The sequence below is a fragment of the Silurus aristotelis genome, assembly GCF_946808225.1.
Source record: "Silurus aristotelis genome assembly, chromosome: 19".
NCBI classification, from domain to species: domain Eukaryota; kingdom Metazoa; phylum Chordata; class Actinopteri; order Siluriformes; family Siluridae; genus Silurus; species Silurus aristotelis.
In genome coordinates this window covers 24415183-24434448 of record NC_139592.1, presented here as the reverse complement: position 1 = coordinate 24434448, position 19266 = coordinate 24415183, and the positions used below count along the sequence as shown (strand labels likewise).

The 19266-nt window shown below is 50.8% G+C and overlaps 3 protein-coding genes across 7 annotated transcripts in view; 1 reads left to right on the top strand and 2 right to left on the bottom strand.

The window, feature by feature from the left end:
* Positions 1-1315, top strand: part of LOC310714821 (calmodulin-binding transcription activator 2-like) — a gene marked incomplete at its 5' end in the record, with an annotated part of 10443 nt that extends 9128 nt beyond the window's left edge. Inside the window, 1 exon segment of the mRNA XM_083520749.1 lies at positions 1-1315. This exon segment is cut by the window's left edge and continues 573 nt beyond it.
* LOC310714820 (growth hormone secretagogue receptor type 1) lies at positions 869-12255 on the bottom strand. Of its 2 annotated transcripts, none has more exons than XM_083520747.1 (4): positions 11299-12255; positions 6667-7123; positions 5614-6299; positions 869-1424 (listed from the first exon to the last, which is right to left on the bottom strand). In XM_083520747.1, the coding sequence occupies exons 1-3, from the start codon at positions 11596-11598 to the stop codon at positions 6031-6033; spliced, it is 1026 nt and encodes a 341-aa protein (XP_083376873.1). In that variant the 5' UTR covers positions 11599-12255; the 3' UTR covers positions 869-1424; positions 5614-6030. The 2 variants fall into 2 exon arrangements, with proteins under 2 accessions (XP_083376873.1, XP_083376874.1); XM_083520748.1 differs by having other exon boundaries at positions 5614-6154.
* A 129-nt stretch (positions 12256-12384) lies between these two features.
* On the bottom strand, positions 12385-15194 carry ppp1r35 (protein phosphatase 1, regulatory subunit 35). 4 transcript variants are annotated; one of them, XM_083520752.1, is made up of 6 exons: positions 15136-15194; positions 14165-14341; positions 13487-13601; positions 12992-13195; positions 12767-12900; positions 12385-12670 (listed from the first exon to the last, which is right to left on the bottom strand). In XM_083520752.1, exons 2-6 carry the CDS (start codon positions 14330-14332, stop codon positions 12491-12493), a joined length of 801 nt encoding a protein of 266 aa, XP_083376878.1. In that variant the 5' UTR covers positions 14333-14341; positions 15136-15194; the 3' UTR covers positions 12385-12490. The 4 variants fall into 4 exon arrangements, with proteins under 4 accessions (XP_083376878.1, XP_083376876.1, XP_083376877.1 ...); XM_083520750.1 differs by lacking the exon at positions 15136-15194 and adding an exon at positions 14744-15078; XM_083520751.1 differs by lacking the exon at positions 15136-15194 and adding an exon at positions 14749-15078.
* Between the last annotated feature and the right edge of the window lie 4072 nt (positions 15195-19266).

Here is a 19266-nt window from a genome sequence, read left to right as displayed (position 1 = left end):
TTCCACTCACCACCACTGCAACTTCTTATAACCACACCCACTTCCCTTTAACCACGCCCATTTCCCTTCACACTGAGTTTGTTCTTCAGCACCAACATGAATACATCAAGTGAACTTGGTTTCGGGTTCCTGCTGATGAATTCACTTCGTGTGCACGTTATTGTAGTCAGTGTAGATTCTGGAGTGTGTAGTGAAGAAGTGTGTGTTTGACTCTCGGACACACAAATGTTTCAGGAAATGATGCAAAAGAACGTCCTCATCCTGAGGTGGAGCTTAGTGCTAAGAGGATGAAGGGGGGGGGGGTGAAGAGGGGGAGGATGAAGAGAGAGGGGGGGGGGGTGGAAAGGGGGGGGGAGTGAAGGGAGGAGGATGAAGAGAGAGGGGGGAGGATGTGATTACATCATAATAATTAAATGTGAAATTTAAATATTGTTCATATGAAAAGAACAAATCCAGTATTTTTGTCAGATTATCAGAGATTTCAATTCCAATCTGGTTTTAAAGAAGTGCAGATGTTTCTGCTTCAGGAAAACCGCTGGAGGCTGGAGGATTCTCGCAGGGTTCACTGTGGATCATCTCTGAGCTTCACACCGCGTCACCTATTTCATTCAGATTTGTATTAAATTTACAATTTTATTCACCATATTTTTATATCGATCAGTGAATAATAAAGAGGAAGAAGTTTGTGAAGGAGCTCAGATCGAGGGTGAGATGATGGATGGTGTTGCTCTCTGTGATGAAGATGTGGAGCTCAGACTTTTATTTTCGTTCAATCCACAGATTTTCAGCTTCACCTCCAAATACACTGAGGAGAGATTTTTATTTCATACATGATTTTTGTGCAGTGCCTTGAAGTCTTAATGCAGTCTCTCACACACACACACACACACACACACACACACACACACACACACACACACACACACACACACACACACACACACACAGTAGCCTGTTTTGCTTGCATTGTGTTGCAGTTTGTTATACATATGAATTGTGTTGCACTTCAGCACTGCGTGTTTATATGATGCATTAATGTGTAAATATTGTACATTATAAAGAGCAGTGGAGAATTATAGATTCTATTTAACAGCTGTGTGTGTGTGTGTGTGTGTGTGTGTGTGTGTGTGTGTGTGTATTTTCGCATGATTCTCACTGCAGGCTTTTGCATGAGCAGGTAATGTAGGATGTATGCAGGTGTTGAGTTTATTTATGAACTTTATCGTGGCTTCAGATGTTTTTACTGAAATGTTCATTTCCTTGTGTTCAGGTTTTTGCTAATTAATGAGAATTCATTAAAATGTGTGTGAAACTCTTTCGGTCTGATGTTTTAATGTAAACTGAGAAGAGGAGACGTAAACGCTCGCACGTGACAAAACACCTTCTGCTCCCTCAGCGTGCTGCATTCCTCCCTGCGTTCCTCCCTGCGTTCCTCCCTGCGTTTCCCTCTGCATTCCTCCCTGCGTTCCCCCCTGCGTTCCTCCCTGCGTTTCCCTTTGCATTCCTCCCTGCGTTCCTCCCTGCGTTTCCCTCTGCATTCCTCCCTGCGTTCCTCCCTGCGTTTCCCTCTGCGTTCCTCCCTGCGTTCCTTCCTGCGTTCCTCCCTGCGTTCCCCCCTGCGTTCCTCCCTGCGTTCCTCCCTGCGTTTCCCTCTGCATTCCTCCCTGCGTTTCCCGCTGCATTCCTCCCTGCGTTCCTCCCTGCGTTTCCCTCTGCGTTCCTCCCTGCGTTTCCCTCTGCGTTCCTCCCTGCGTTCCTCCCTGCGTTCCTCCCTGCGTTTCCCTCTGCATTCCTCCCTGCGTTTCCCTTTGCATTCCTCCCTGCGTTCCTCCCTGCGTTTCCCTCTGCATTCCTCCCTGCGTTCCTCCCTGCGTTTCCCTCTGCGTTCCTCCCTGCGTTTCCCTCTGCGTTCCTCCCTGCGTTCCCCCCTGCGTTTCCCTCTGCATTCCTCCCTGCGTTCCTCCCTGCGTTTCCCTCTGCGTTTCCCTCTGCGTTCCTCCCTGCGTTTCCCTCTGCGTTCCTCCCTGCGTTCCTCCCTGCGTTCCTCCCTGCGTTTCCCTCTGCATTCCTCCCTGCGTTTCCCTTTGCATTCCTCCCTGCGTTCCTCCCTGCGTTTCCCTCTGCATTCCTCCCTGCGTTCCTCCCTGCGTTTCCCTCTGCATTCCTCCCTGCGTTCCTCCCTGCGTTTCCCTCTGCGTTCCTCCCTGCGTTTCCCCCTGCGTTCCTCCCTGCGTTTCCCTCTGCATTCCTCCCTGCGTTCCTCCCTGCGTTTCCCTCTGCGTTCCTCCCTGCGTTCCTCCCTGCGTTTCCCTCTGCGTTCCTCCCTGCGTTCCTCCCTGCGTTTCCCTCTGCGTTCCTCCCTGCGTTCCTCCCTGCGTTTCCCTCTGCATTCCTCCCTGCGTTTCTCTCTGCGTTCCCCCCTGCGTTCCTCCCTGCGTTCCTCCCTGCGTTCCTCCCTGCGTTCCCCCCTGCGTTCCTCCCTGCGTTTCCCTCTGCGTTCCTCCCTGCGTTCCTCCCTGCGTTTCCCTCTGCATTCCTCCCTGCGTTCCCCCCTGCGTTCCTCCCTGCGTTTCCCTTTGCGTTCCTCCCTGCGTTCCTCCCTGCGTTTCCCTCTGCATTCCTCCCTGCGTTTCTCTCTGCGTTCCCCCCTGCGTTCCTCCCTGCGTTCCTCCCTGCGTTCCCCCCTGCGTTCCTCCCTGCGTTCCCCCCTGCGTTCCTCCCTGCGTTCCTCCCTGCGTTTCCCTCTGCATTCCTCCCTGCGTTCCCCCCTGCGTTTCCCTCTGCATTCCTCCCTGCGTTTCCCTCTGCATTCCTCCCTGCGTTCCTCCCTGCGTTTCCCTCTGCGTTCCTCCCTGCGTTCCCCCCTGCGTTCCTCCCTGCGTTTCCCTCTGCATTCCTCCCTGCGTTTCCCTCTGCATTCCTCCCTGCGTTCCTCCCTGCGTTTCCCCCTGCGTTCCTCCCTGCGTTCCCCCCTGCGTTCCTCCCTGCGTTTCCCCCTGCGTTCCTCCCTGCGTTTCCCTCTGCGTTCCTCCCTGCGTTTCCCTCTGCGTTCCTCCCTGCGTTTCCCTCTGCGTTCCCCCCTGCGTTCCCCCCTGCGTTCCTCCCTGCGTTTCCCTCTGCCTTCCTTCCTGCGTTTCCCTCTGCATTCCTCCCTGCGTTCCCCCCTGCGTTCCCCCCTGCGTTCCTCCCTGCGTTTCCCTCTGCATTCCTCCCTGCGTTCCTCCCTGCGTTCCTCCCTGCTTTTCCCTCTGCATTCCTCCCTGCGTTCCTCCCTGCGTTCCTCCCTGCATTCCTCCCTGCGTTCCTCCCTGCGTTCCCCCCTGCATTCCTCCCTGCGTTTCCCTCTGCGTTCCTCCCTGCGTTCCTCCCTGCGTTTCCCTCTGCATTCCTCCCTGCGTTTCCCTCTGCATTCCTCCCTGCGTTCCTCCCTGCGTTTCCCTCTGCGTTCCCCCCTGCGTTCCTCCCTGCGTTCCTCCCTGCGTTTCCCTCTGCGTTCCTCCCTGCGTTTCCCTCTGCGTTCCTCCCTGCGTTCCTCCCTGCGTTCCTCCCTGCGTTCCTCCCTGCGTTCCCCCCTGCGTTCCTCCCTGCGTTCCTCCCTGCGTTTCCCTCTGCGTTCCTCCCTGCGTTCCTCCCTGCGTTTCCCTCTGCATTCCTCCCTGCGTTCCCCCCTGCGTTCCTCCCTGCGTTTCCCTTTGCATTCCTCCCTGCGTTCCTCCCTGCGTTCCCCCCTGCGTTCCTCCCTGCGTTCCCCCCTGCGTTCCTCCCTGCGTTTCCCTCTGCGTTCCTCCCTGCGTTTCTCTCTGCGTTCCCCCCTGCGTTCCTCCCTGCGTTCCTCCCTGCGTTCCTCCCTGCGTTCCCCCCTGCGTTCCCCCCTGCGTTCCCCCCTGCGTTCCTCCCTGCGTTTCCCTCTGCGTTCCTCCCTGCGTTCCTCCCTGCGTTCCTCCCTGCGTTTCCCTCTGCGTTCCTCCCTGCGTTTCCCTCTGCGTTCCTCCCTGCGTTCCCCCCTGCGTTCCTCCCTGCGTTCCTCCCTGCGTTTCCCTCTGCGTTCCTCCCTGCGTTTCCCTCTGCGTTCCTCCCTGCGTTCCCCCCTGCGTTCCTCCCTGCGTTCCTCCCTGCGTTTCCCTCTGCATTCCTCCCTGCGTTTCCCTCTGCGTTCCTCCCTGCGTTCCTCCCTGCGTTCCTCCCTGCGTTCCCCCCTGCGTTCCTCCCTGCGTTCCCCCCTGCGTTCCTCCCTGCATTTCCCTCTGCGTTCCTCCCTGCGTTTCCCTCTGCGTTCCTCCCTGCGTTTCCCTCTGCGTTCCTCCCTGCGTTCCTCCCTGCGTTTCCCTCTGCGTTCCTCCCTGCGTTCCTCCCTGCGTTCCTCCCTGCGTTTCCCTCTGCGTTCCTCCCTGCGTTTCCCTCTGCGTTCCTCCCTGCGTTCCTCCCTGCGTTCCTCCCTGCGTTCCCCTCTGCGTTCCTCCCTGCGTTTTCCTCTGCATTCCTCCCTGCGTTCCTCCCTGCGTTCCCCCCTGCGTTCCTCCCTGCGTTTCCCTCTGCATTCCTCCCTGCGTTCCTCCCTGCGTTCCTCCCTGCTTTTCCCTCTGCGTTCCTCCCTGCGTTCCCCCCTGCGTTCCCCCCTGCGTTCCTCCCTGCGTTTTCCTCTGCATTCCTCCCTGCGTTCCTCCCTGCGTTCCCCCCTGCGTTTCCCTCTGCATTCCTCCCTGCGTTCCTCCCTGCGTTCCTCCCTGCTTTTCCCTCTGCATTCCTCCCTGCGTTCCTCCCTGCGTTTCCCTCTGCATTCCTCCCTGCGTTTCCCTCTGCGTTCCCCCCTGCGTTTCCCTCTGCGTTCCTCCCTGCGTTCCCCCCTGCGTTCCTCCCTGCGTTTCCCTCTGCATTCCTCCCTGCGTTTCCCTCTGCATTCCTCCCTGCGTTCCTCCCTGCGTTTCCCTCTGCGTTCCCCCCTGCGTTCCTCCCTGCGTTTTCCTCTGCGTTCCTCCCTGCGTTTCCCTCTGCGTTCCTCCCTGCGTTCCTCCCTGCGTTCCTCCCTGCGTTTCCCTCTGCATTCCTCCCTGCGTTTCCCTCTGCATTCCTCCCTGCGTTTCCCTCTGCATTCCTCCCTGCGTTCCCCCCTGCGTTCCTCCCTGCGTTTCCCTCTGCATTCCTCCCTGCGTTCCTCCCTGCGTTCCTCCCTGCGTTTCCCTCTGCATTCCTCCCTGCGTTTCCCTCTGCATTCCTCCCTGCGTTTCCCTCTGCATTCCTCCCTGCGTTCCCCCCTGCGTTCCTCCCTGCGTTTCCCTCTGCATTCCTCCCTGCGTTCCTCCCTGCGTTTCCCTCTGCGTTCCCCCCTGCGTTCCTCCCTGCGTTCCTCCCTGCGTTCCTCCCTGCGTTTCCCTCTGCATTCCTCCCTGCGTTCCCCCCTGCGTTTCCCTCTGTATTCCTCCCTGCGTTTCCCTCTGCGTTCCTCCCTGCGTTTCCCTCTGCGTTCCTCCCTGCGTTTCCCTCTGCGTTCCTCCCTGCGTTCCTCCCTGCGTTTCCCTCTGCGTTCCTCCCTGCGTTTCCCTCTGCGTTCCTCCCTGCGTTTCCCTCTGCGTTCCTCCCTGCGTTCCCCCCTGCGCTTTGATACAGCACACACACCAGGGCTGCGATATACACAAGCATAACACACTCACTATGTATCCAGTAGTTACTGGGGACACACACACACACACACACACACACATTCAAGAAACCTCATTGTCAGTTTCCATGGCAACCAAGCAGCTTTTATTAAAACACAGTCATGGTTTCCTTCACCCGTTACCCAAACTACTGTTTATCATCATAACAATGCAAACGGTTTAAATTCTGTCTGACTGTGACTGGGGGGGTTATTAGAGCTGAGGAGCCTCATACTGTTAGAACCACGTGAGCTCCAGCTCTGAGGTCCAGATCACACACACAGAGGTGTCCTCTGAGGCCTTCTATTCCTGGTGAGCACCAAAATCTTCCCAGAAACCATTTGCATGACATCACACACACACACACACACACACACACACACACACACACGGGTCAGAAGTGTGTGCTGGAAGGGGAGGGGGCCGGCAGGGGTCGTGTGCGGGGGCGAAGCAGGGCACGGACGTTGTCACGGTAACGGGAGGACATGATGTTGTAGAGCAGAGGGTTGACGGCGGCGCTGCAGTAGAACAGCACGAAGGAGACGAGGTTTAAGTACTGAGAGAGAAAATACACCTGAACACTGGAGTTTACAGACAAACAGAACAATGTACGGGCCACATGGAAGGGCAACCAACACACCACAAACACACACACTATCACCACTACACACACACACACACACACACACACGGGGAGAGAGAGAGAGAGATTATTATCATTATTACTGTCATTGCTTTTGTTCATTTCATTTTTAATTATTTTGCGCTTTTAACAATGAACAAAGCAGCTTTACACAGATATTGTGTAAGGGGAAGGGACATAAGCGCGGGGAGGAGCGGGGGAGGGGCATAAGCGGGGGCGGGGTTATGGGCGGGGCAGAACAACAGCAGCTACACAAACAGATATCTGTGATGATCTTGCAGGTATTTATTACTTCTTTCTATCAAGCTAATTGGAAAATTATTATTTATAATCAGTTAAAATAATTATTGTTTAATCTTAGCTGACCTTTGACCCCTGTGTGCTTACCCATCATGCGCAGGGTCTGGCGGTGGGCATGGTCTCGGGGGACATGTCTGCGCTGGCGTAGTCTGCGGGCGATGAGGGTGTAGAGGAGCGTCAGTGTGGTCAGTGGGACGATGAAGTACAGGTTTGAGAGCCACAACATGGCCACCATCAGCCCCGAAGACTCCGCCCAGCGGGTCACACGGCACTCTGTCAGATTACCATCCACAGGCTCCGCCCCTACCAGCACCAACACAGGGCCCGCGCTCAGGGCAGCCACGCCCCAAAGTGCACCAATAAGCACACGGACACGCCCCCGTGTCACCAGGAGGCGGGCTCTGAGAGGAAAACACACGCCCACATAACGCTCCGCCCCCAGAGCAGTCATGTGCAGGATGGAGGAGAAGGTGCAGCACTCGCTCACAAACTGAGAGAGTTTACACACTGCGTCCCCCAAAAACCAGGGGCGGTACCACCACAGCTACAGGTCACACACACACACACACACACACACACACACACACACACACACACACACACACACACACACACACTGGTAAACTGACACAGAGATGAGATTCAAGTACTGGGTTAAACAGGGCAGGTTGATGAGACCAAGTAAAGAGTGAACAGGAGAGAGGGTAAACAGGAACAGTGATGAACAGGAACATTGTTGAACTGGTGAGAGGGTGAACAGGAACAGTGGTAAACAGGTGAGAGGGTAAACAGGAACAGTGGTAAACAGGTGAGAGGGTGAACAGGAACAGTGAGAGGGTAAAAAGGAACAGTGGTGAACAGGTGAACAGGGACAGTGGTGAACGGGTGAGAGGGTAAACAGGAACAGTGGTGAACAGGTGGGAGGGTGAACAGGAACAGTGGTGAACAGGTGAGAGGGTGAACAGGAACAGTGGTGAACAGGTGAGAGGGTGAACAGGAACAGTGGTGAACAGGTGAGAGGGTGAACAGGAACAGTGAGAGGGTAAAAAGGAACAGTGAGAGGGTAAACAGGAACAGTATGAGGGTAAAAAGGAACAGTGGTGAACAAGTGAGAGGGTGAACAGGGACAGTGGTGAACAGGTGAGAGGGTAAACAGGAACAGTGATGAACAGGTGAGAGGGTGAACAGGAACAGTGGTGAACAGGTGAGAGGGTAAACAGGAACAGTGAGAGGGTAAAAAGGAACAGTGGTAAACAGGTGAGAGGGTGAACAGGGACAGTGGTGAACAGGTGAGAGGGTAAACAGGAACAGTGGTGAACAGGTGAGAGGGTGAACAGGAACAGTGAGAGGGTGAACAGGAACAGTGGTGAACAGGTGAGAGGGTAAACAGGAACAGTGGTGAACAGGTGAGAGGGTGAACAGGGACAGTAAGAGGGTAAACAGGAACAGTGAGAGAGTAAACAGGAACAGTGGTGAACAGGTGAGAGGGTGAACAGGAACAGTGAGAGGGTAAACAGGAACAGTGGTGAACAGGTGAGAGGGTAAACAGGAACAGTGGTGAACAAGTGAGAGGGTGAACAGGGACAGTGGTGAACAGGTGAGAGGGTAAACAGGAACAGTGGTGAACAGGTGAGAGGGTAAACAGGAACAGTGGTGAACAGGTGAGAGGGTGAACAGGAACAGTGGTGAACAGGTGAGAGGGTAAACAGGAACAGTGAGAGGGTAAAAAGGAACAGTGGTGAACAGGTGAGAGGGTGAACAGGGACAGTGGTGAACAGGTGAGAGGGTGAACAGGGACAGTGGTGAACAGGTGAGAGGGTGAACAGGAACAGTGAGAGGGTAAACAGGAACAGTGGTGAACAGGTGAGAGGGTAAACAGGAACAGTGGTGAACAGGTGAGAGGGTGAACAGGGACAGTGAGAGGGTAAACAGGAACAGTGAGAGGGTAAACAGGAACAGTGAGAGGGTAAACAGGAACAGTGAGAGGGTGAACAGGAACAGGGGTGAACAGGAACAGTGGTGAACAGGTGAGAGGGTGAACAGGAACAGTGAGAGGGTAAACAGGAACAGTGGTGAACAGGAACAGTGGTGAACAGGTGAGAGGGTGAACAGGAACAGTGAGAGGGTAAACAGGAACAGTGGTGAACAGGTGAGAGGGTAAACAGGAACAGTGGTGAACAGGTGAGAGGGTGAACAGGGACAGTGAGAGGGTAAACAGGAACAGTGAGAGGGTAAACAGGAACAGTGGTGAACAGGTGAGAGGGTGAACAGGAACAGTGAGAGGGTAAACAGGAACAGTGGTGAACAGGTGAGAGGGTAAACAGGAACAGTGGTGAACAGGTGAGAGGGTGAACAGGGACACTGAGAAGGTAAACAGGAACAGTGGTGAACAGGTGAGAGGGTAAACAGGAACAGTGGTGAACAGGTGAGAGGGTGAACAGGAACAGTGGTGAACAGGTAAGAGGGTAAACAGGAACAGTGGTGAACAGGTGAGAGGGTGAACAGGAACAGTGGTGAACAGGTGAGAGGGTAGACAGGAACAGTGAGAGGGTAAAAAGGAACAGTGGTGAAAAGGTGAGAGGGTGAACAGGAACAGTGGTGAACAGGTAAGAGGGTAAACAGGAACAGTGGTGAACAGGTGAGAGGGTGAACAGGAACAGTGGTGAACAGGTGAGAGGGTAGACAGGAACAGAGAGGGTAAAAAGGAACAGTGGTGAACAGGTGAGAGGGTGAACAGGGACAGTGGTGAACAGGTGAGATGGTGAACAGGTGAGAGGGTGAACAGGAACAGTGAGAGGGTAAACAGGAACAGTGGTGAACAGGTGAGAGGGTAAACAGGAACAGTGGTGAACAGGTGGGAGGGTGAACAGGAACAGTGGTGAACAGGTGAGAGGGTGAACAGGAACAGTGGTGAACAGGTGAGAGGGTGAACAGGAACAGTGGTGAACAGGTGAGAGGGTAAACAGGAACAGTGAGAGGGTAAAAAGGAACAGTGGTGAACAGGTGAGAGGGTGAACAGGGACAGTGGTGAACAGGTGAGAGGGTGAACAGGGACAGTGGTGAACAGGTGAGAGGGTGAACAGGAACAGTGGTGAACAGGTGAGAGGGTAAACACGAACAGTGAGAGGGTAAAAAGGAACAGTGGTGAACAGGTGAGAGGGTGAACAGGGACAGTGGTGAACAGGTGAGAGGGTAAACAGGAACAGTGGTGAACAGGTGAGAGGGTGAACAGGAACAGTGAGAGGGTAAACAGGAACAGTGGTGAACAGGTGAGAGGGTAAACAGAAACAGTGGTGAACAGGTGAGAGGGTGAACAGGGACAGTGAGAGGGTAAACAGGAACAGTGAGAGGGTAATCAGGAACAGTGGTGAACAGGTGAGAGGGTGAACAGGAACAGTGAGAGGGTAAACAGGAACAGTGAGAGGGTAAACAGGAACAGTGGTGAACAGGTGAGAGGGTAAAAAGGGACAGTGGTGAACAGGTGAGAGGGTAAACAGGAACAGTGGTGAACAGGTGAGAGGGTAAACAGGAACAGTGGTGAACAGGTGAGAGGGTAAACAGAAACAGTGGTAAACAGGTGAGAGGGTGAACAGGGACAGTGAGAGGGTAAACAGGAACAGTGAGAGGGTAAACAGGAACAGTGAGAGGGTAATCAGGAACAGTGGTGAACAGGTGAGAGGGTGAACAGGGACAGTGAGAGGGTAAACAGGAACAGTGAGAGGGTAAACAGGAACAGTGGTAAACAGGTGAGAGGGTAAAAAGGGACAGTGGTGAACAGGTGAGAGGGTAAACAGGAACAGTGAGAGGGTAAAAAGGAACAGTGGTGAACAGGTGAGAGGGTGAACAGGGACAGTGGTGAACAGGTGAGAGGGTGAACAGGGACAGTGGTGAACAGGTGAGAGGGTGAACAGGAACAGTGGTGAACAGGTGAGAGGGTAAACACGAACAGTGAGAGGGTAAAAAGGAACAGTGGTGAACAGGTGAGAGGGTGAACAGGGACAGTGGTGAACAGGTGAGAGGGTAAACAGGAACAGTGGTGAACAGGTGAGAGGGTGAACAGGAACAGTGAGAGGGTAAACAGGAACAGTGGTGAACAGGTGAGAGGGTAAACAGAAACAGTGGTGAACAGGTGAGAGGGTGAACAGGGACAGTGAGAGGGTAAACAGGAACAGTGAGAGGGTAATCAGGAACAGTGGTGAACAGGTGAGAGGGTGAACAGGAACAGTGAGAGGGTAAACAGGAACAGTGAGAGGGTAAACAGGAACAGTGGTGAACAGGTGAGAGGGTAAAAAGGGACAGTGGTGAACAGGTGAGAGGGTAAACAGGAACAGTGGTGAACAGGTGAGAGGGTAAACAGGAACAGTGGTGAACAGGTGAGAGGGTAAACAGAAACAGTGGTAAACAGGTGAGAGGGTGAACAGGGACAGTGAGAGGGTAAACAGGAACAGTGAGAGGGTAAACAGGAACAGTGAGAGGGTAATCAGGAACAGTGGTGAACAGGTGAGATGGTGAACAGGGACAGTGAGAGGGTAAACAGGAACAGTGAGAGGGTAAACAGGAACAGTGAGAGGGTAATCAGGAACAGTGGTAAACAGGTGAGAGGGTAAAAAGGGACAGTGGTGAACAGGTGAGAGGGTAAACAGGAACAGTGGTCAACAGGTGAGAGGGTGAACAGGAACAGTGGTAAACAGGTGAGAGGGTGAACAGGTGTGTAAATACCTTGTATAGGTCGAGGGGCATCAGCACCAACATCATGATATCGGACATCGCCATGCTGCTCAGGTAAAAGTAAGTGGTGCTCCTCATCTGGGGGCGGAGCCATACCACCAGTATGGTTAAAATATTACCCATCAGGCCAAGTACCAGCAGGGGCACACACAGTGTCGTCACGGCAACCAGTTCAGAGTGGCTGAAGGCTGAGGAAAGTCCGGACCAGTAATCCGAATAATCCCAGTAACTCGACCCATTCTCCTTCTCACAACCACCACACCAACCAGAACCTTCCTGTGTGGCATCCATCACTGTCTCACACACACACTCACACCACACACTTACACTCACTCACTTACTCGTGTGCGCCCACACACACACACACACTCAGGTCCTCCTTATAGAGCAGTAAGAGCAGGGTCAGATGTAGCACCAAGCTGAAGGTGTGTTTGTCCCACCATCATCAAAATGTTCACTGTGAGTGTCCTTCCCGTCCTCTCTCAGTCTAACATCTCTTTCTTTCTCTCCCTCCCTCCCTTTCTCTCTCTCTCCTGCTGTGTACCGGACAGGAGGAAGAGATCAAACGGTTCAATCGGACTGTACAGCGAACACACACACACACACACACACACACAAAATAACAGTAGCAGGCATGCAATGTATGTTTATATCAGCACTGTACTGTGAACAGAACTGCAGATCTGTGTGTGTGTGTGTGTGTGTGTGTGTGTGTGTTACAGTAGGGAATTCTCTAATGAGACCTGAAGTGTAAAATCCAAAGAATTGCTGTGTAATTGCTGTCATTAATGGGAAGTTTGGTTTTCATTTGATAGGCTGCAAATCTACACACACACACACACACACTTTTTTTTTGTTTATTAGTAGCATTAACATCTCCCGCTTCTATGTGTGTGTGTATGTGTGTGTGTGTGAAATTAATTGAACACAGTACACAGAAGTGTGTGTATGTATGCGTTTCATTGTTCCCAGTTGCCGTAATTACATCCTATCTCCTGTATCTTCTGTAACTATAGCAACGGGTTAGGAACTGTAACTACTGATGCTGACAAGTATGATGACACCCAGAGTCTCGTCTCCACACTGAAACATTTATTAATAACTGAGGCCTCACACACACACACACACACACACACAGTGCATGGATTAACTCCTCCCACAGGAAGTGACATGTTCGCTGAGCTCATGCCTCCCACTGCCTGTGTCTCTGAAGTAGGTGAAAGGTCAATTGAGCAGGTCTGGGGGTTGGATGGAGTTGGGGTAAAGGTATGTGGTCGCCTGGCAACAGGGGCATCTCCCTGACAACGCAATAAGGTTGATGGAAGACTAGCAGGTCAGGGCCCTCTGCTGGAGAAGAGCGGAGCTACAACACCCACATACACAGATTTAAAATGATAACAATATACAAAATTATATAAATTCATGCAAATATTATCAAATAAGTGATATTAGTGCACACCTTGGTGTAGTTGCTGGTTGTGGGCGGAGCTAAAGCTGGCCTATCACGCAAGGCCTCAGTGATGAGCTGATCATGTGACAGACTGACACTGACGAGAGAACGATAGAGATGATGAGAGCGTGGAAAATTCAGACCTGGAAAAGAGACACAGAGAGAGATTACACACACAGTCTGTATGTAACTGGTGTGTGTGTGTGTGTGTGTGTGTGTGTGTGTGTGTATTACCCTCAGCTGCACGGGTTCGGACACACTCCTGTACTCTTATGGAGTTCTGCAGTCGGTCCTGCACTGCCTTCTGGGAGTTAAACTCTGCCTCCTCCAGCTGCTGTAGCTCCGCCCTCAGAGCGAGTGTAGTGTTTAGCCCCACCCCTTCTGTCTGTTGTCCATCACTCCGAGAGGACATGCCCCCCTCTTCCAGTATTTGTCGATCTATTATACAGTACCGTACTGTTAGTGTGCGCCCTAAAGGAGTCAGCTGTAATTGCCACTCACCTACAGAGTGTTTACATTATACATACAGTACACACACACACACACACACACACACACACACCAGACAAACTCTGACACAATACACAGTTTTTATTCCTTGGGTTAAGAATTACTTGGGTTTTTAATGCTCTCTTTAGAAATAGATCCACTTCTCTGTGTGTGTGTGTGTGTGTGTGTGTGTGTGTGTGTGTGTGTATGTGTGTGTGTGTGTGTGAGAGAGAGAGAGACCTTGTTTTCCTGTCCTGTGTTGGTTCTCAGCTGCTGATTTGTTACTGTAGTGTCGTGTAGTCACGGTAACAGGAAGCTGGTCAGAGGAGGAGTCAGGACTCACAGCAAAATGCACCTTATGTGAAGAAAGAATTCCATTGCTGTGATGTATAAGTGACCTCTCTCTCTTCATCATCCTTGTCCTCACTATTCTCATCCACACCTCCTCATCCACACCTCCTCCTCCTCATCCACACCTCCTCCTCAACATCTCCTCCTCCTCATCCACACCTCCTCCTCCTCATCATCCACACCTCCTCCTCCTCATCCACACCTCCTCCTTCTTAAAATCTCCTCCTCCTCATCCACACCTCCTCCTCCTCATCCACACCTCCTCCTCCTCAACATCTCCTCCTCCTCATCCACACCTCCTCCTCCTCATCATCCACACCTCCTCCTCCTCATCATCATCCACACCTCCTCCTCCTCATCATCCACACCTCCTCCTCCTCATCATCCACACCTCCTCCTCATCATCATCATCCACACCTCCTCCTCATCATCATCCACACCTCCTCCTCCTCATCATCCACACATCCTCCTCCTCATCCACACCTCCTCCTCCTCACCACTTTAAATACCAGGTATCATTTCATTTCAGTTGTTTATTTCAGTGTTTCTATGTTGATGTTCTCTCACCTGCTGTTGTCGTGTCTCTGTTTTGACTTTCTTTAAAGCACCACCTGAGCTTCCTGCTCTCTCCGTGGTCACTGTGAGGGACAAATCTAGCTCTGGACACTGGGGCGGGGTAGGGGCGGGGCATACCGGGAGTGGAGGCGGGGCCATCTGCATCAGCGTACTCTCCATGTTTATTACCTGGTACACACACACACACACACACACACACACACACAGCATTGTGCATTTTAAAAGCTCAGAAATTTTTTAAGAGAAAATGCTGAGATCTGGTTTTTAATGGACCAAAAAACTCTATTTACTGTATTTTCAGAAATTAAGGTTATTGAGTTTAAAGAAGACAATAAAATACAGTCTTTGATTTGGAGATTGTCTTCTCTAAAATGAATAACCTAAAAAATCTCAGATTTTCCAGCATAGATACTTTTGAGTTCCACAGATCTCCATGCCCTGTCCCTCAGATGGAGAGAGGTGGTGATGTGAGGAACCGCTGGTAAAGTTCACATTCAGTTCCTTTATAAACACTTCATTATAAACCTTCAGCTCCCGCTTTCACTTCAGTACACACTAAAAAACACTTACTGTACCTTACACAGCGATTCGGAGTGTAAACATGCAGTATGGTGTAGAAAACCAACACACTTTCAAAACTCCCTCGGCAACAACACAACATACACCTCACTTCCGGGTTCAGCTGAGAGCTACTGCGCATGCGCACAACACACTTAGTTGGTGCGTTTGTTAAATTTGTCATTCATTTTAGCGCATGTTCTAATTTCATTATTAATTATTTTCATTTATAAATTATACAAATATAAATTAGTTCCATTGTAATTAATTGCAGCATTTATACACACACACACACACACACACACACACACACACACACACACACACACACACACACACACACACACACACACACACACACACACACACGGGCTTAAACAACACACAGGGATAACATTTCTCACAGAACAGTTCCAAGAGAGGGGTGATGTGGAATGAGTCCAGATGATGACCTGGGACTGAGATTTAGACGTGTGTAGGCATGGGCGTAAATCCCGGCGGGGACGGAGGGGACATGCCCCCCCCAACAAAAAAATATTTTAAAAAATCGCACTCTCTATTATATTATTATTATATGTATTTTCTATTATATGAAAACTATATGTATGTTTACCTAAAATAATTGTTTAAGTAAAAAAAAAGCCGCAAAAATGCATTTAGAAACAGTTGAGTCCCCCCTCCCCTTCATCACAGTGGTTTGACCCACTGCCTGCTTTCCCCTTTCATCTCACCTTCTCTACACACACACTCGAGTCAGGTGTGCGGTTCATCTCACCTTCTCTACACACACACACGAGTCAGGTGTGCGGTTCATCTCACCTTCTCTACACACACACTCGAGTCAGGTGTGCGGTTCATCTCACCTTCTCTACACACACACACGAGTCAGGTGTGCGGTTCATCTCACCTTCTCTACACACACGAGTCAGGTGTGCGGTTCATCTCACCTTCTCTACACACACGAGTCAGGTGTGCGGTTCATCTCACCTTCTCTACACACACGAGTCAGGTGTGTGTTCATCTCACCTTCTCTACACACACACACGAGTCAGGTGTGTGTTCATCTCACCTTCTCTACACACACGAGTCAGGTGTGCGGTTCATCTCACCTTCTCTACACACACGAGTCAGGTGTGCGGTTCATCTCACCTTCTCTACACACACGAGTCAGGTGTGCGGTTCATCTCACCTCTACACACGCGAGTCAGGTGTGCGGTTCATCTCACCTACTCTACACACGCGAGTCAGGTGTACTGTTCATCTCACCTTCTCTACACACGCGAGTCAGGTGTGCGGTTCATCTCACCTACTCTACACACGCGAGTCAGGTGTGCGGTTCATCTCACCTACTCTACACACGCGAGTCAGGTGTGCGGTTCATCTCAACTACTCTACACACGCGAGTCAGGTGTACAGTTCATCTCACCTCTACACACGCGAGTCAGGTGTGCGGTTCATCTCACCTACTCTACACACGCAAATCAGGTGTGCGGTTCACCTCACCTTCTCTACACACGCGAGTCAGGTGTGCGGTTCATCTCACCTACTCTACACACGCGAGTCAGGTGTGCGGTTCATCTCACCTACTCTACACACGCAAATCAGGTGTGCGGTTCACCTCACCTTCTCTACACACGCGAGTCAGGTGTGCGGTTCATCTCACCTACTCTACACACGCGAGTCAGGTGTGCGGTTCATCTCACCTTCTCTACACACGCGAGTCAGGTGTGGGGTTCATCTCACCTACTCTACACACGCGAGTCAGGTGTGCGGTTCATCTCACCTTCTCTACACACGCGAGTCAGGTGTGCGGTTCATCTCACCTCTACACACGCGAGTCAGGTGTGCGGTTCATCTCACCAACTCTACACACGCGAGTCAGGTGTGCGGTTCATCTCACCAACTCTACACACGCGAGTCAGGTGTGCGGTTCATCTCACCTTCTCTACACACGCGAGTCAGGTGTGCGGTTCATCTCACCTTTTCTGCACACGCGAGTCAGGTGTGCGGTTCATCTCACCTCTACACACGCGAGTCAGGTGTTTGTCTGCGCCTTAATTAATGTTCAACTCCATGAACTAGGTTATTTTATTTACTTTAAATAAAGCGATTCTCTTTAATGTAGTTATTGAGACTCATTCATAGATTAATTGCGGCAAAAAAATGCTGATTACTGATGTAATTTGTCATCAATCTGCTCTATTAGCGATTAAAATATTACTTATCTAGTCAACGTTAGCTTGTTTACAATGTACAAGTGTACGGTGTTATATGTGTGTAGGGTGTGTTATATGTGTGTAGGGTGTTATATGTGTGTAGAGTGTTATATGCGTGTAGGGTGTGTTATATGCGTGTAGGGTGTGTCATATGCGTGTAGGGTGTGTTATGCGTGTAGGGTGTGTTATATGCGTGTAGGGTGTGTTATATGCGTGTAGGGTGTTATATGCGTGTAGGGTGTGGTATATGCGTGTAGGGTGTGTTATATGCGTGTAGGGTGTGTTATGCGTGTAGGGTGTGTTATATGCGTGTAGGGTGTGATATGCGTGTAGGGTGTTATATGCGTGTAGGGTGTGTTATATGCGTGTAGGGTGCGTTATATGCGTGTAGGGTGTTATATGCGTGTAGGGTGTGTTATATGCGTGTAGGGTGTGTTATATGCGTGTAGGGTGTGTTATATGCGTGTAGGGTGTGTTATATGTGTGTAGGGTGTGTTATATGCGTGTAGGGTGTGTTATATGTTATATGTGTGTAGGGTGTGTTATATGCGTGTAGGGTGTGTTATATGTGTGTGTTATATGCGTGTAGGGTGTTATATGCGTGTAGGGTGTGTTATATGCGTGTAGGGTGTGTTATATGCGTGTAGGGTGTGTTATATGCGTGTAGGGTGTTATATGCGTGTAGGGTGTGTTATATGCGTGTAGGGTGTGTTATATGCGTGTAGGGTGTGTTATATGCGTGTAGGGTGTTATATGCGTGTAGGGTGTTATATGCGTGTAGGGTGTGTTATGCGTGTAGGGTGTGTTATATGCGTGTAGGGTGTGTTATATGCGTGTAGGGTGTTAGATGCGTGTAGGGTGTGTTATATGCGTGTAGGGTGTTAGATGCGTGTAGGGTGTGTTATATGCGTGTAGGGTGTTATATGCGTGTAGGGTGTGTTATATGCGTGTAGGGTGTGTTATATGCGTGTAGGGTGTGTTATATGCGTGTAGGGTGTGTTATATGTGTGTGTTATATGCGTGTAGGGTGTTATATGCGTGTAGGGTGTGTTATATGCGTGTAGGGTGTGTTATATGTGTGTGTTATATGCGTGTAGGGTGTTATATGCGTGTAGGGTGTGTTATATGCGTGTAGGGTGTGTTATATGTGTGTAGGGTGTGTTATATGCGTGTAGGGTGTGTTATATGTTATATGTGTGTAGGGTGTGTTATATGCGTGTAGGGTGTGTTATATGTGTGTGTTATATGCGTGTAGGGTGTTATATGCGTGTAGGGTGTGTTATATGCGTGTAGGGTGTGTTATATGCGTGTAGGGTGTTATATGCGTGTAGGGTGTGTTATATGCGTGTAGGGTGTTATATGCGTGTAGGGTGTGTTATATGCGTGTAGGGTGTGTTATATGCGTGTAGGGTGTGTTATATGCGTGTAGGGTGTTATATGCGTGTAGGGTGTTATATGCGTGTAGGGTGTGTTATGCGTGTAGGGTGTGTTATATGCGTGTAGGGTGTGTTATATGCGTGTAGGGTGTTATATGCGTGTAGGGTGTTAGATGCGTGTAGGGTGTGTTATATGCGTGTAGGGTGTTAGATGCGTGTAGGGTGTGTTATATGCGTGTAGGGTGTTATATGCGTGTAGGGTGTGTTATATGCGTGTAGGGTGTGTTATATGCGTGTAGGGTGTTATATGCGTGTAGGGTGTGTTATATGTGTGTAGGGTGTGTTATATGTGTGTGTTATATGCGTGTAGGGTGTGTTATATGCGTGTAGGGTGTGTTATATGCGTGTAGGGTGTGTTATATGCGTGTAGGGTGTGTTATATGCGTGTGTTATATGCGTGTAGGGTGTGTTATATGCGTGTAGGGTGTTATATGCGTGTAGGGTGTTAGATGCGTGTAGGGTGTGTTATATGCGTGTAGGGTGTTAGATGCGTGTAGGGTGTGTTATATGCGTGTAGGGTGTTATATGCGTGTAGGGTGTGTTATATGCGTGTAGGGTGTGTTATATGCGTGTAGGGTGTTATATGCGTGTAGGGTGTGTTATATGCGTGTAGGGTGTGTTATATGTGTGTGTTATATGCGTGTAGGGTGTTATATGCGTGTAGGGTGTGTTATATGCATGTAGGGTGTGTTATATGTGTGTGTTATATGCGTGTAGGGTGTTATATGCGTGTAGGGTGTGTTATATGCGTGTAGGGTGCGTTATATGCGTGTAGGGTGTTATATGCGTGTAGGGTGTGTTATATGCGTGTAGGGTGTGTTATATGCGTGTAGGGTGTGTTATATGCGTGTAGGGTGTGTTATATGTGTGTAGGGTGTGTTAT